Source organism: Brachionichthys hirsutus, chromosome 15 (assembly GCF_040956055.1).
Source record: "Brachionichthys hirsutus isolate HB-005 chromosome 15, CSIRO-AGI_Bhir_v1, whole genome shotgun sequence".
NCBI lineage: Eukaryota > Metazoa > Chordata > Actinopteri > Lophiiformes > Brachionichthyidae > Brachionichthys > Brachionichthys hirsutus.
In genome coordinates this window covers 6795096-6811955 of record NC_090911.1, presented here as the reverse complement: position 1 = coordinate 6811955, position 16860 = coordinate 6795096, and the positions used below count along the sequence as shown (strand labels likewise).

Below are 16860 nucleotides of genomic sequence, written 5' to 3'. Positions count from 1 at the left end.
TTGGTGAACAATTGCTTCTCTATTTTATTACATTCGGTGACCCATTAGTCTACGCAAATATTTCAATACAGACACTGTATGGATTCAAGTGGAGGCAAAGACACACATAGATTTAATGAAATGTAGATTTTAATGAAATGTGACACTGACATTTGTAAAACTATAAGCACACGAGATACAAATTCGTGAGGAGGCATCTTACTAAGGACACTTGTCTGGTGCCATCAGGGATAAGTTTGATCTCTGCTCCTTGGGGTACACAAACTGAGGTCAGCAAGTACACAGAGTATGCCATTTCCCCTGGTTAGTGTCTTGTCTGGGCTGTCGCAGAGCGGCAGGAAACCATGCCTGACTTGACTCATCACGTCACTGCAGAGCCGCGGCGTCACGGTGGTGAGCGCTCTTTATCGATGCATGCTATCATAACCAGTTCACCACATTTAGACCATTGTCACAGTTAGAAGTGAAATATCTACACATGCATATCAGTTCTACACCTTTTATTTTGAGTTTGTCTTCACCAGCTGCTGCTCCAGAGTCGTATTCCTGCTACGCTCCTCCCAGAGCTTCTGTTCTGCTTCCAACAACTTCTGGTTTATCTCTTTCTCTCTGAAAGATTCAAGCAAGTTCTCTGATTATAAATTAGGACATGCAGACGTTTCTGCCATCCCTGAAGAATGTTCAAATGTACCCGAAATTCAATTATTAGAAATGAATTTGCTTTACTTTGATCCGTCATCAGTCAGGACTTATACTATAAAAGTAAAATAAACTTTGTTGAAACACAACTGCAATGTGCAAAACATGCAAAATGGACTTATAATGGAAATGCACAGAGGAATAAATGAATAGAATGTGGTGGTGCTTTGTTTCCTCACAGAAGAAGGATTTTAAAGGTTGATATTGACTCAAATATTCCAATTCCAAGATGAAACAAAAATAATTTATAAAAGGTCTTTGCTCCTTACATGAATCATTTAGCATTTACTATCAAACAAACTCAGAGTGCACACATACTGCCTTCCCCAGGATTAAGATGCACTACCGGTATGTTTACATTATGTTTTTTAGTCCTGAAAATATTGCATTTTGATATAATGTGATAAGGTTTCAACCTTAGCCAGATTTCCATGGTAAAACAGATCAATTATATCAATGCTGCTGCGCCTTACTAGACCCGTGCAGATATAGACTATAAACACCATGCACGTCATATCAACAGATAGTGTGTAATGGATGAAACAATATGTTAAGAATACACTACTTTGTCTGCAGGATTTGAACTCGCTCAAGGAGTTGGTCCTTCTCCACGGAGAGGATTCGATACTCATCACATTGGGTCATCAGTGCAGAAACATCAGCCAGACACTGTGGACATTTTGAAGAACTTGGACCTCTGAAAACACAACGCAAATATAAATTGGATTTGTGTTGTTCATTAACTTGATAGTAAATATATTTGTGTTTCACAGTGTATCAGGTTATACTTGTCATAATAAAGATATTTCTACAAGAATACAGTGACAACGCGGTGTGTGTGTGTGTGTGTGTGCATTGACTAATTCCAATAAAATAAAACAACAATACCTGCACTCCAATGAACCACAACGACTATGAACACACGTACCCTGAAGATGACATTTTTATGTTTGTGTCTCCCTCTTCAGGAGCAGATTGTGAACTGCAGGTTGTCGTTGAGTTGGATTGAGTTTTCACATCCTCTTCCTGCAATAGATTTGCATGTAAAATTAATGGCTGGGTCAAGAGCTGATGAAGCACAGATTTTCGAATGACGTTCATGCTGTGTTGTGCAACAGGCAAGCGCTAAACTGTTCATCCACCTTATCTGAGAGCTGCTGGATTTTCTCTTCAAGTTCTCTGATCTTGTTGTGAAACTTGTGGATGAGACTGCTGTGCTGTAGAGGCTCAGTGCTCATCTGTTGCTTTGGACTGTCTTTGCTCTGTTGTCTGACCTGTTTCAGCTCCTCCAGCATGAGGCCCTGCTGCTTCTGACAGAGGTAGAGGGACAATTATCATGCAATGTAATCATTATGTGGTTAACAGACCATAATGATCAATCAGAAAACTAGTTATTCAGTGGTTTGTGTTGCACGTGCATATTTTAAGAATCATTTTTAGGAACATTCCTGATGGAATAATTACAGTATTTTATGAGCGCGAGATATAAGTTGTCTGTCAGCTGATACCGATGATGTTCTAATATTATCAGGCATCCTGATTGTTTGTTGTCTTTGTTTCCTGTTAACTTACAAACACACGCTTTTCTCTTATCTAATGCTTACCAGCAGCTCAGCCACAAACTCATCATCGTGTTTACCCTTCTCCAGGAAGGTGGAGATCTGGGCCTTCAGAGTTTTGTTTTCGATGGACAGAGAATTGTTCCTGGCCTTAGAGGCTTCCAGCTTTTTCTTCACCTCCTTGTGGTCTTTCAGGAGGGCCTCATAGTCCGCTGAGATCCTCTGTGCAGGTGTGGGAACAGAGCAGGGCTGTGGCACATTAACACATTTATATTTCTTTGCTTTTTGCTTACAGTCCACACACCTCAAATGCGTCCCTCTTTTCCTTCTCGATGGCGCGGATGTAGCTGAGGTTCCTGTCTTGAGCGGGGGTTTTCTGAAGGGCTCTGACGCCCAGAAATTCGTCCTCTACGGTCAAGACACTTGACTGTCTTTGATTCAACTGCTGCTCCAGATCTCGCACCTGTTGAACAATGCCCAGTCTTCTTTATGTTGTATTCTCGTTTAGATAAAGCCGTTTAATTAACATTTTCACTTATGTGACGTTTAGCTCACCCTCGCCTGTAGAGTGAGTATCTGCTGAGAGCGGCCTCTAAAGCCGCTGGGGCAATTTAACATTTGCTGCAAATTGACATCCTCTCCAATCTCACTGATTAAAACCTAGCGGTGTCACATTTTTGATGACAAAAGTCATTGATGATCTTAATTAATAGGTTCTAAAGTACTTAGAATGAAGTTAGGAAAAAGGAGATACCTTGTGAGCTACTTTCAGCTCCTGTTTGATGGACTGGATCTGATTGCGGTGCTCGGCCACTTTCAGTTGGGCGGCAGCTAATTTGTCCTGAAGTGACTTCACCAATGGGTTTTCCTGATTTTGTGTTCAGACGATGTGTGAATCAGACCGAGATTCAGTCATTTAAGTTGGAACAATACAAATATGTTTTATGGGAAAATACCTCACAGCCTTCAGATGTCCTCTTAATCTGTGCCTTTACATCAAGCGAGCAGTGAACCAAAGCAGACTGGAGCTGTACATAGGAGCATGATTATTCATTGGAAGTGTATTAAATTATAACATTATAAAAGACAATTATACAAATAACAATAACACAAATCGTCAACATCCTGCCATTATCTGCAGTGTAACACATTAAGGATGAGCAAATACACCATTGTCTGTGTCCTTACTTTGATATTTTAATGTGGTTTTATCAGCTCAATGTTTGGATCACAACAATGATAAACTTATAGAAGTACTGTATTTATAAACCTGAATGAAATTCAGTCTGAACTAAATCGGGATTACTGTGTACATTATACTCAAATAAAAAAAAGTAAAATAATAAAATCCTGACACATATAATGCAAAGACTTGTTGCCTCTTCCTGAAGCTCTTTGACTCTGTTGCTGGTTTGCTTGGATTTCATCTTTTCCCGTTCAATTTCGGCAGTTAGTTCTCTGTTCCTCTTTGACAGCTCAACAATCTTGGTGGCTGCAATATCCCCTGCTAAGCCCGATGTTCCTAAAGCGATGAGTGATGAAGTAGTTATTATATATCATAACGGTGCTATATGCGGCCAATGACATAGAAGTCACACCTGCTAAAGCTGATCGTTCTTCTTCTCTTTTCTTCTTCAAATATGTAATCTCAAAATCCTTTTCATTCAGAAGTTTAAAAAGCCGCCCATTTTCATCTTTAAGCTCCCTCAGCTGGTCAAGCAGATTCTCATTCTGTAGTCTGTGGGGTAGTAATTACAAGGAGATTATTAATAGCCACTTGGTGATCAATTATAAGGAATTCTATGTGGTTTATGTATTTTTCTTAATCACCTGTGAAATAAAACTCACCTGTCTTCAAGACAATCTGCCGGAACAGCTTGCTTAGACAGTTCCAGATCCTCCGGGGTGACAGAGGCTTTGACCTTATATCTCTCCATCTTTTTTTTCTCCTGATGTTTTTGAAGTGTTTGGAACTGGAGCCTCAAATTGGTCAATTCGTCTTCATTCTCCATGATCTATGACGAACAAAATCAACTTATAAAGTCAGGAAATGAAAGTAAAAAATCAACATGGCAGCTAAATTGTGAGTGACTGACATTCATGTTATATTTTTGATGGATTTGAGAACTACATGTTTTGTCTTCAACTTATCCTTGAATGGGCTCTTCAATGTTAAAATTCTATATTTTTTACTGACTTATTTCTGGATCAGATTACATTAGATTAAAATAAAGTGACGAGCAATCATGGAAACAGCGTTGGAGAATATTTACAATGTTCCAACTCCTCTGTAAGAACATAAACAGTGAGGTCGTACAATTTAAAGAAAACTCACCTGTTGTTTATCAAAGAGTCGCCATTACAAACTGGACGCGAGTTCGTCTTCGTTGTCCATAGCAACGGCGCTCCCGAGACTTGAAAAAAGTTCTCGCGGGAACAAGAGCCTGGACAGCGCTTTACAACATAAAAGGGAATTCCGTGCTTTTTCTTATGAAAGACATGAAGATAGAGATTTTAAAAAAAACAACAACTCAAAACTGTAGCAACCAACCAAACAACTGCACAAATAAATAAATAGAGTCATTAACACCGAAAAACGAAATTCTACATTCTGCATAACAGCTGTCAAAACTGAGGATTCTAAAAGCAATAAAGCGCGTTCTTTGTTTTTACGACGTCGGTAGCATATGAACCTTTGAACTACGTGTTGACTCTCATTTGTGTCTAACAGCCGTTACACAATCTTGCGACCAGTTTTTGACGTAAGGAATCTGAGCAGATTTGTGTTGTTCATCTTCAATCATTAGGAGACTTCTTAATCAACAAATGAGCCTGCGCTCAAACGTTAATGTGTCTTTATCATTCCTCGTGCTCCATCTGCGTTCCTGTCGTGCCCCCTACTGGTCACATAGTATCATATCAAGACAGATTAACTGCAATGAGTAGTGATGGAAACTACAGATTAAGCACAGAGTACATTCAGTGATATTCACCGTCTGGAGTTCCCAAGTCATGACACTGCTTTTCTTTTTCTTCTTTCAAAGGTGCGTCATTTGAATTTACGCAATGCAATTTCTTCATAAAATTGGGCTTTAGGGTGCGATAATACACATTGAAGGAAACAGGACAGTTTTATTTGACAGGAGTGATAGAGAATGTTAAGTTTAGCCCATAAAATATTGAGTTTAGCCCATAAAATATTTTGAATAGTGCACTTTGGATAATAGTGCACAACTAAATCTAGTTGAATCCTCAACGTATTCTGCCATCCTGAATATCTCAGCCGTCAGCCCTTGATTGCAACTGAGACTGAAGAGAAATTAAGGGCCACCCCGAATGTTAGATTGGGTCGAAGTTTGTATACGCTTGTTTTACTGAGATATTTTTTTTCTTCATAGGTTATGGCTGTGTTCGCATGTTGGCATGTGGTTGAATCTGGCAACTATGAAGTATAGCAATCCATTCTTAAGGTCATGCAGGAATATTTTCAAAACAAAAATCCAGAATTTAAAAGAGTGTTAATCTTTATTGCCAGAAGAAACTTTCCAAACATTCATTACTTCCACACAACACAACTGTAAATAACTCATGGCATGTGTCTTAACAAATAAGCAATTTGATATTTTATAGGTTATTGTACAACCTGTAGTACCTCGGGATTCTACGTTTTTCAGAGCTGCTGTAATGAAACATTGGACCTCTTTGTATCACAAAATAATGAGAAAATAGCAATTTGCATACAGGCTGCCAAAAAAAAAACAAATGTTTTGTAGCTTTTACAAGACACCCACACATATTTGTTTTCCATTTCTTTTCTGAGATAATGTAATAATCATAACCTTGGTGAAAATCCCTTTGTGTCCTTAAAATATTGTAAAACCACAGGTGTGCTGACCACACAGCAAAGTCTTCCGTATCAAACCCTCCATGCAGCCAGAGGAACACTGGGATATGGTGCAATTTCCGTTTGGTAAATTAACTAGAAAATACATTTAAATATAAACAAAAGCCAATACATGGTACAACAAAATAATGACAACAAGTCAGGCCACATATTTAATGATAAATCCAGATGTAGCCTAGTTATATTGATTTCAGCTAACTTCCCAGTCTTCCAAGTGTTTATTTTACTCAGATATCCTTCAAAATATATAAATAAAACTCCATCAGTCATGCCACCTGTTTACACAGATCTCAAACCAGTATATTATTTTGTATACTGTCAAAGATGCAATCGTTAAGTTAGTATTTACAGTGTCTGGGCTGCTCAAGTGGTGTGTGCATTAAATATGATCTTTAAAAAATAAAAGCATAAATCTATCAGTGTCAGGGGCTATGTTGATATGTGTTGCACTACTTCTTTTCTTCTATGGATTTTGCCACGTATTCCTTGTACATCGAATACAGGACGCCTAAAAAAGAAAAAAAACAGAGAAGAGTGAGGTTATGACACTTAAAAAGATTGACATAAAAATGAGAGCCTTTTATTTCTGTTTAACCTGCACCTATCCAGACGGCTTTATCTGACAAGAATATTTTGTTAAAGATCAATTATAAAAGGTCAAGTCAAATGTGACATTCCGTGTTATAGGACTTACCAACAGTAATGGATCCAACCACGAAGCCTTGGGCAGCTACACGCATGTGAATCAATTGAATTGACATTTTGGTGTTACTCTGACTTCTCATTTTATAGAGCCTGTATGCCACAATGGCAAAGAATCCAGCCATTCCTAAGAGGAGCAAAAGTACAAAACATTACATGGATGCCAAGTTTTAGGTTGTCATGGCAGCGAGGTACGCTTAAGCAAGTATTTCATTACTGGCCGGTAGTCTCACCAAAAATATTAAAAAAGAAGAAAGTGCATGACTAAACAGAACAGAAAATGTGTTCCGGCGTGCCCTCAAAATAGTAAAAACTACAACAACCAGAATGCAAAGCGCAGCGCCGGACCATTGAAGGTCGTGGGTCCGGGTGAAACAAAACGTCTATTCGCCCTCTCACGCTTTCCATTTCGTAATTTTATAAATAATGTTCTCTCTAACCGCTGGTCTACAGACAGAATATAAACATAGTATGTCATTTACTGCAAGTTATTTCAATAAACGTTTTTTTTTTAATTATTATATTTAGGACTCCGCACAATATGTACTCACCCACTGGCACAAATGGAGACTCTTTAGCTTTTCGCAGGAACTTTGACTCATTCTCTTCGTAAGAAGACATTTTCTCTGAGAAAAAGAAACTTGGATATTAGTTCTCCTTGGAGACATGTTTGCCGTAATTACAGACACCCTTCCTTGCTGTTATGGCTAATGGGACGTTCGGGGGGTTACAACCAGTGACTTCACTGCTTACAGCTGGATAGCAGGAAGACATCTATGCCAAACCCTTTTAACATTTAATTTATTTTGAGATATCTACAATTTGATTCCGACTAGTCGTAAATTCCAGTTCTTAAACATGTCTTTAATTAATCTCAGTTCAAGATATATGCATGTTCATTTTCGGATTATCTAACTGGAATTCCAGACATCTACAATTCAGTTGCAGATATCCGTAATTCACGTCTTGGATATCTGCATTTAGCTGTTAAATGTTAAAATGGCTGGCCATAGACGTACTTTTATTGGACGAAATAGCTCCGGCTGACATCGACGCTATGTGTGACGCAACATTAAACTTTGAATGAGTCTTCTATTTCGATCAAAGGCTTAATAACGCAAGATACAGTACGGTATACCAAACATGGTAAAACAATCAAGAACGAGCTTTACATTTTAAAGACGGCACAAAACCATCACGCCTTAAAAAGGTTGAATCATTTTTTTGTTACCTGTTTTAGGAGCGTGCGGCTTTTTAAATCACCTGGAACGAAATAAATGATCCCTGAAAGTTAAAGGAGACTTTACGGCCCCAACGACGCACTGAGAGGAAGTGTCGTAATCAGCCGGCTACGTGATGTTCTCAATGAACCAGCCCACGAGGGGTGACGTCAGAGGTGTGACGGGACCGTGTTGCGTTCAGGGCGGTCGGGGAAGGAGAACACCATCACGCGTTTCACCTTCAGCTCGAACTGAAGGTTCAAACGCGTTACATCAGTAAAGTTTGAGATTTTTCTACATGTGCGTTCACCTCTGAATGAGTCTGAACATCAAATCAATAACTTTTCGGTTTTCTTAGTGGAGATATGCTTTATTTACATTATCTGAACAAATCAAAAACAAAATCACACATTTATCGTGAACATTGAATGCAGCAGCTGTTGTGCAAGCCTCTCATAAAGTCAGAGATTATACGCGCATGTGACAACCAGAAATGAAATGAGAACTACTTCTGGCACAACAGGCTCCTAACCTGTTTTGCTATGAAACACAAAGAAACACATATAAGCCTTAATAAACAGCCACCTATCTCTAATCTCTAATCTCACTAGAACTCTAGCCTCACTGAACTCCTCCCATGCCCGGGTTTTTGCCTCAGCAACCGCGGTAGCTGCACTTGGCACAAGCGGAGTCGCTTGGACTGTCGGTACCTGTCTGCTGCCTCCAGAGTCCCACAGGCCAAAAAGGCCTGATAGGACTCCTGCTACAGCTTGACGGCATCCCTCACCACCGGTGTCCACCAAGAGGTTCGGGAATTGCCGCCACGACAGGCACCGACCCCACTTATGGCCACAGCACCGATCGGCCGCTTTGACAATGGAGGCACGAAACAGAGTCCACTCGGACTCAATGTCCCCTGCCTCCCCCGGTACATGGTCGAAGCTCTCCCGGAGGTGGGAGTTAAAACTCCTTCCGATTCTTGCCAGACGTACCCCCCCTTCAGACTTTCAGATAGCTTAAAGGCTGTTTTTACACTCAAGCAAGTTAATATTTTTTTACATTGTTGTTTCAGAAACGGTGAAGACCTCTCCAAGTGCCCATTTTTTTCTTTTTTTTTCTTCTGTTGCTTACAGAGAAATAGTTAATGGGCAGTGGGCATCCGGGTCCAGAGTGTTAATGGCTGGCGCAGGACTCCTGGGTCCCAGAGGAACGGTCTTTCCTCATGCACCTTGGGAATAGACGAGCCCAGAAGCGCTTCCTCTTTTTGGATTTCTTTTTTGAGCGCTCCTGTGACAGGGCGTCGTCCTCTTTGGGGACCTGGACCTGGACCTTGACCTCCTCGGTTCTCTGGGCCTCCTTGATGTCACCCAGCTCCTTGTCAAACCATTCGTTTTGCTCAGCCAGCTCTTTCTTATGAGCCTCCTCCATCTGGGCGACTCTCTCCATGAAACATTTCTCCATCGTGGAAGCGTTCTCCCGCTGGCGTTCAACAGCCTCCAACAGCAGCTGCGTCTCCTCCTGACAGGTGACGAGATCACCTTGAATAGAGCACAGAGCTTCCTTTGCATCTTCCAGCTCGTATAATGCCTCCCTTCGTTTTATGGCAGCCAGTTTGGCCTCAACAAGCTCCTGCTCTTTCTTTTCAAGTAGCTCTTTGAGCCGGGCCACATCGTCTATCTGCTGCTGCCGGGTCGTCTTCTCAGTTTCTTTCTGAAAGTGGAGGCTCTTCTGAAGAGCAGAAATCTGCTCAACAATATTTCTATTCTCCAGCTCCATCTCTGCCTGCTTCTTCTGCAGGTCTTCCATAGGCAATATGAGCTGGTCATATTTCACCTGGAGGTCATTGAGCTCGCTCTCAACAGCACTGATGTCCTGATGACCCCTTTCCTCCATCGGCTCCTTGGTACGGTGACTCTTTTCCACCATCTGGAGCTCCATCTCTGCCTGCTTCTTCTGCAGGTCATCCATAGGCAATATGAGCTGGTCATATTTCACCTGGGGGTCATTGAGCTCGCTCTCAACAGCACCGATGTCCTGATGACCCCCTTCCTCCATCGGCTCCTTTTTCCTATCCAGGTCCTTGGTACGGTGACTCTTTTCCACCATCTGGAGTTTTCTCTTTGTCCTCCGTCTGGTTTTACTGTTGTCCTTCGGTTTAACATTCATCTCGGTGCTGATGGGACCGTCATCTGGCTTCGAGGGGAGGCTGCCGAGATCATCCATCCGATTGTGTGTAGAATTCACTTTGATCTTGTTATATGACTCGAAAGTGACAGTCATCTTCTTTTTGCTTGCCATTTCTCCTGGTTGTTCTGGAAAGCGACTCGGTTCTGACAGCTTACACTGATATATATTAATATCAACATCAAAGACTTCAAAGGCTCATCGTCCAAGCTGTTGCTTTGATGATGAGCCTTCATGGACAATGAAGATAACTGACATTTTGGTCTTTGATAATGAGCCTCAAATGTCATGGGCTTCATGACGGTTGAGGACCGAGTTGCAAGATGTCGTGGAATACGGCAACTAAGTCTAACCAACGTCTCGGGACAAATTAAATCAGGTCATCAATACAGGTGGCTTTTTTGTTAACTATGTCAACTGTTTGAGAAGGAATTCAAAGTGGCTGATGTGCTATTTGTGTCTCTTTCTACGACTGCAGGAGAGAAAGGTGACAAGTCTGTTCTCCTGCCTGACACCAGAGCAATGCCAAAGAAAAACCAACCGCTACAAGAAACTCGAGCAAACATGATATTGTTTAATGGTGACATGATGTTTGCCGTTACTTTCTAGAGTACCTAACGAGAAAGCTAACGCTGAACAGCCATACTTTTACAGACTTACCTACTTACAAAATTTAGGTCATTTGGCACAAAGATTTATGGCAGCATCAGTTTCAGTGACACAAATCTGCACAAAACGAGCACAAAACAAATGACATATTTGATATGCTTATTCGTGTATATTATGAATGATTATTTATTGTTAGTTTAAAGAATGTACTGAGACACGGCCAACCAAAGAAAACAATGTGGGACGCTTGAAATATAAGATCTTTTGCAAATGAGCTAAAGCTGTTATGAGATCGTGTGCATTGTTTTTCAGCCATCTGGAGAACAGAAATCAGAAACAGCTTTGAAGCACTAATGTTGCCTGTGGTTTTTTTTCCATTATGCAATTATGTCCATGAAGATTATGCTCCAGGCCCTGATGTGTGCCGCAGATTTAAGGACAGTGAGAAAGGAGGGAGTGTTGCAAACAAACATCTTCCATCTAATTCAATATAAACATTTTGATATTCTTTTTTTGCTCAAGAAGCAAAATCAGAAAAGGCTAACATCTGAATTTTGACTTAGCTCCTGCATTGTCTTGCTTTTCCTTGTACACAGATAAGGAAATGGCACTGTCATTCACAGAGCTGAGGGAAATTACCTCGACCATGATCCATGTCAATTCAGGCCCGTTGCAAAGGAAATATCGCCACCCAGTGTTGTAGACCAGTACTAAATTGAGATGGTAAATAATCAGGATCATGCCAAAGTAGATTTAAAAACAACTCTGTGTGTGTGTGTGTGTGTTTGTGTGTTTTAAGTCTAAATACTGCATGCAGCAATGTTATCAGGTCATCATTAGCAACTGTCATCGATTTAAAGTTGAAATATAAAAAATAATAAGCAAGTACATCACCAAACATAATTTGTGAAAGCAAATCCTTACTTTACTGCAGGTTTTAATTAGATTTAAATGATTAATTGTTCTTCTTTTTTATGGTTCCCTGTGACAAAAATTGTCCCCCCCATTCATGTGTGACATTTTACTGCTGCAGATATTTAAGACTTTCAGTCACGTTAAATTATTCATCTTAAAAAGTAGCAGAACTTCCTCAGCATTTGTCATACATGAACAGGAACAGTATGAGATGTTATTAGATATAGTAACTGACAAAAGGAAATGTTAAGATATTTACTCAGTCATAAATTTATATTCACTCTGTTGAAGGTCCCATATTATGAACAACTCACTTTCCCCATGTTTCTACACTATTATGGTGATTTTGGGTCCTTATCAACCCACAAACAGCTAAATAAACCATCCAGTCAATCCTTCGTAGTTTGCGTAAGGCCGGGAAAGGAATATTTGCTTTCTTGTGGGACTTCTCACCACCCAATGTAGCACAAGTTAGGGGTGATCAGAATCCTGAACCACTGGGCCCAAAACATCCCCATCAGGAAAGAAGGAAAGGCCAAGGAGCAGATAAACATCTGGAAAGCATTTAAGATTAAGGTCATCCAAACTGGGCCGTTGCCAAGAACAACAAATCCAACAGCAAACCCACAATTTCCATGCACTTCAAACCCGATACACTTTTCATCATTGAGTTGTTCAAAACAAGCTTCACCACTACTGTCCGAACTGGCTCCGCTCACACCTCCACTAAGGTCGAATGATTAACAGGTATACTTATCTCGCGCCGCCCGGCTTTCATGGAAACTGATTAAGTAGATTTTCTGCAATTACAGAAAATAATTTTTTTAAAGGCGCCGTCTCACAATGTTCAGCAAGTATACAATAAATTCTTGGATCTACCCAGTTACAGATTTAAATCTAATGGGTTATTTATATTATTATTTATTTTTATTCACAGACATGAACGGAAATGATCCCTGACAAGACTTATTTTCCTGGTTGTTTCGGTCCGATGTTAGTTTTCTCCTCCAACATGAGCATAAGCATCTGGACTCTCTACCAGTCAGCCAGAACTATGACAAGAGGTGAAACAACTTCAACCAACCTTGATTCTTCTTCTTCTTTTGTTTTTTTACTTCCACCATTCTATTTCCAGTAAGCCATAAAGACCAGCAGGTGGTGCTACATTTACACTGACAGTCAAAGAGCTCTGTAGATTCAGTCCACTGTGCACACATCTAAAATCAGATTGCTTCTTTTTATTTATTTGCACTTTAATTTGTTCTATGTGTGTCTGGAGTTTCTGGCAGATGTGAACACAGGATGATCTCTAGATTGCTGTTGTACATTTTCACAATCCTTACTGTCTGGCGATATGAGATATTAATATTAGGTTTTCAACTGTAAATACAATTCAAGACTGTACTTTGCACCTCTGAGCACAAACAGTCGAATGCTTTCAGATATTACATTTAATATGACAAGGGTCATGTGACTTTTACCGTCAAAAACATTCCCTTGATGCTAATCTTGACGCACAGATATAGCGACTGCAAATGAGGTCAATCAAACAAGCAATAGAGCAAATATAATCCAGAATGTCCTGTTGTAGTTTCCTGTTGGTAATTTCCACATCGTAGACTTACAATCTATGTACTATGTGATTATGCTTATCATCGGGTGTTTGTACTTCAAAGTACAAACGTACTTTGGCAGAAGATAAGATGAGCTACCTCTCTTTATTCTGCCATCATGTGCTAGTTATACCTTAATGGCAGATTTGCAGATCATTGATCACAGCAGTGTCCGTTTAGTACATATTCATTTAAATGTTATAACTGTTTGAAACTGAACAACCACTCAAGGACTAAAGAGTCTCATGTCCCCACTGGAAAGAACCAGTCACCGATTTCCTGGAATGCAAAAACCTTCCCCATGAAAAGGAGGAGCAACTGCTCGTTTATCATGCGGGATGTGAACCAGGACTCCAAACCACCATGCAACCGTTCGAGGAATCTGTCATGGGGCTGCTGCTGCCGATCCTGCTGGCTTTTTTGACGGCTCTGATTGGAGGGCTGTACCTACTCGGGGTCTTTCGACAGCGGCGACCAGGAGAACCCCCTTTGGATAAGGGACTCATTCCTTGGCTGGGCCATGTTTTAGAATTTCGCAGGGACACTTTAAAGTTCATTGAGAGGATGAAACAAAAACATGGAGCTGTGTTCACAATTCAGCTGGGAGGATTTTATGTTACGTTCCTTCAGGACCCCCTATCGTTTGGGGCTATTGTGAAGGAGTGTAGAGATAAACTGGACTTCTCCAAGTTTGCAGCCCAGCTGGTCCGCAGAGTGTTTGGCTACGAAACCATTGGAATTGACCAAGAAATTCACCAGACGTCCAGCAGCAAGCATCTGAAAGGTGACGGCCTAGAAGGAATGACGCAAGCCATGATGTCAAATTTGCAGAATCTGATGTTGCACAACATGGACTCGGCAGCAGAGCAAAAGACCTGGATAGACGGCGCGCTGTTTTCATACAGCTACAACATTGTTTTTAGGGCTGGCTACTTGTCTCTGTATGGCAATGAGCCGAGTAATTCAAAAGCAAATGAGGAACAAGCCAAAGAGAAAGACCGAGTTGAATCAGAAGCCTTATTTTACGAGTTTCGTAAATATGACCAGCTATTCCCAAACCTGGCCTATGGGGTCCTGACGCCAAGGAAGCGCTTGGAGGCCAAGAGGTTGCTGGAACACTTCTGGAGGACTCTGTCAGTGCAGAAGATGAGGATCAGGGACAATATCAGTCGCTGGGTGTGGGATGTGCAGCAAGGCAAACAGGAGGCAGGTATGAAAGAGTCAATGATCGACAGATATATGTTTATTCTTCTTTGGGCTTCCCAGGGCAACACAGGGCCATCGGCTTTCTGGTTGCTCCTCTTCCTCATGAAACACGAAGATGCTTTGGCAGCGGTGACAGAGGAAGTAGATAAGGTCCTGAAGGAATCAGGACAGGAAGTCAAGCGCGGTGGCCCTTTAGTCAGTCTGACCTGTGATATGCTGACGAAGACGCCTGTCCTGGATAGCGCCATACAGGAGACCCTGCGCCTCACTGCTGCACCCCTCCTCACTAGAGCAGTGCTCGAGGATATGACTCTGAAGATGGCTGACGGGCGCGAATACTTAATTCGCCAGGGTGACAGAGTGGCAATGTTTCCTTACAGCGCCGTTCAGATTGACCCAGAGATCCACCCTGACCCACGCTCATTTAAATATGACCGCTTTCTGAATCCTGACGGGACGAAGAAAACTGACTTTTACAAAGGTGGGAAGAAGGTGAAGTATTACAACATGCCCTGGGGGGCTGGGGTCTCCATGTGTCCTGGCCGTTTCTTTGCAACCAATGAGCTGAAGCAGTTTGTTTTTCTCATGCTGGTCTATTTTGAGTTTGAATTGAAGAATCCTGATGAGGAGATACCTGAGATTGACTTTAAGCGATGGGGCTTTGGAACAATGCAGCCCCAACGCGATGTACCGTTTCGATACAGACGGCGACATTAAAACAGTCAATCATTGCATTTGTCTGGTAAGCCATTACAATTCATTTATATTTCGGCTCATCCCGTCAGGGATCGCCACAGCTAATCAACCTCTAATAATCTCTGCAAGCGTTGTTTTTTTAAATGTACTTTTCACTTTGTACATTTAGAGGAATATATAGATATATACATTAAGCTGCAAACAAGGCAGGAGAGATATCACTTGAATGTTGTTGAGGAATTGGGTCAAATTACAGTCACTTTTGCTGTATTGTGTTCTCATTTGCAATTTTAATGAAACTTGTTCGAAAAATTCCCTTTATAAGTTGAAGTGAAATATTTTTCGTGAATATTTACTGTTAGATTTCTGTGATAGTGACAGGCTGTTGCATCGCTGTTTTTGACATCCATTATCTGAGGTCATGTTGACAGTCTGACTCGCTGTTTTGTGGTGAAATGTTGAACTGTGTTTTCTTTTTTTAAATAAAGCTCTGAAATTGTCATGTTTGTGTTTTTTCTTTTCTAATTTTTGTTGGCTTTTTTTTGCCCTGCCTTCACGTGTTGCCTTATTATTTCCTGCGTTCTGACCTCTTTCCCTCTCGTCGTCACACCTGCTCTGATTGCTACACCTGCTCATCGTTGCCTTGTTAGCCCTCCATCTTCAGTCCTCTCCCAGTTCGTTGTACCTTTCACTCGCACAACAGCCGCACCCTTGTATCTGAATCTTTGCCTGCTTTTTCGACCTCGTCTTTAGCCTGCTGATTTGGATATCTCTGCCTTGTTGTGTTGAACCTTTGTCTGATTTTTGACCTTGAATTTTGCCTGACGATTCGGATGCCTTTGCCAGTGTGGACTGCCTTTGTGTGTGCCGAACCTTTGCTGAAATAAACCCTTCTGATTCTCTACTGTCAGTCTGTGCCTCTGCATTTGAATCCATACCAGACAGACATGTCTTGCAACAGAGGGCCACTAATATCAGATTAAACTAAAGTCAGTCAGTGCTGATAAAATGTGAATCACTATTCTGCTAATGAATAACTTATTACTATACAATAATATTATTGCAATTATAATAGGTGTGTTGGCTCTGCTCTAAGATAAGAAAGTGTCACTCTCAGTTTTGTGTTTGGGTCCAACACAGTAACACACCAAACTTAGATGAAAGTATCAAACAGACAGTGGTGATCAAGTTTTTATTAGTCTAACAAAGAAAGGAGACTCTCATATTACACACAGGAACTGTGATGCTCTTTCTCCAAGTTGTTTAGTTTTTAGAAAACACTGTTAAAAAACTCACTTTTTCAAAAAGTTAAAGTTCTAGCCTTTTTACCTCACATGCCAATGAAGAAACGATTTCCCACTGAATAATGTGATAATGGTATATGTTAGATGTTAATAATCACAAGCAAGTGATTTAAAAAAAATAAAAATCATGAAAGGATTATTTTCCATCTTTTTTTTTTTCTCCAGAGATGTCACATGTGATGCTAAGGCCAAATCTTCTTTTAATTATTTGCTCATAACCGATTCTTCTTGTTACAGCAGAAGAATATT

The 16860-nt window shown here is 40.8% G+C and overlaps 3 protein-coding genes across 3 annotated transcripts; 1 reads left to right on the top strand and 2 right to left on the bottom strand.

The window, feature by feature from the left end:
- Positions 1 to 292: 292 nt before the first annotated feature.
- ccdc13 (coiled-coil domain containing 13) lies at positions 293 to 4270 on the bottom strand. Its single transcript, XM_068749278.1, is given in 12 exon segments — positions 293 to 609; positions 1265 to 1486; positions 1628 to 1725; positions 1842 to 2009; positions 2304 to 2480; positions 2563 to 2721; positions 2814 to 2918; positions 3013 to 3126; positions 3215 to 3286; positions 3638 to 3780; positions 3857 to 3996; positions 4107 to 4270. Coding segments are annotated over 12 exon segments (1671 nt in total). The 3' UTR covers positions 293 to 500.
- Positions 4271 to 5764: 1494 nt separating this feature from the next.
- LOC137904499 (HIG1 domain family member 1A, mitochondrial-like) lies at positions 5765 to 8222 on the bottom strand. The gene is made up of 4 exons (XM_068748686.1): positions 8096 to 8222; positions 7416 to 7490; positions 6857 to 6991; positions 5765 to 6670 (listed from the first exon to the last, which is right to left on the bottom strand). Exons 2-4 carry the CDS (start codon positions 7483 to 7485, stop codon positions 6612 to 6614), a joined length of 264 nt encoding a protein of 87 aa, XP_068604787.1. The 5' UTR covers positions 7486 to 7490; positions 8096 to 8222; the 3' UTR covers positions 5765 to 6611.
- Positions 8223 to 13792: 5570 nt separating this feature from the next.
- LOC137904801 (7-alpha-hydroxycholest-4-en-3-one 12-alpha-hydroxylase-like) lies at positions 13793 to 15412 on the top strand. Its single transcript, XM_068749004.1, has one exon. The coding sequence runs from the start codon at positions 13793 to 13795 to the stop codon at positions 15326 to 15328; it is 1536 nt and encodes a 511-aa protein (XP_068605105.1). The 3' UTR covers positions 15329 to 15412.
- Positions 15413 to 16860: the final 1448 nt, after the last annotated feature.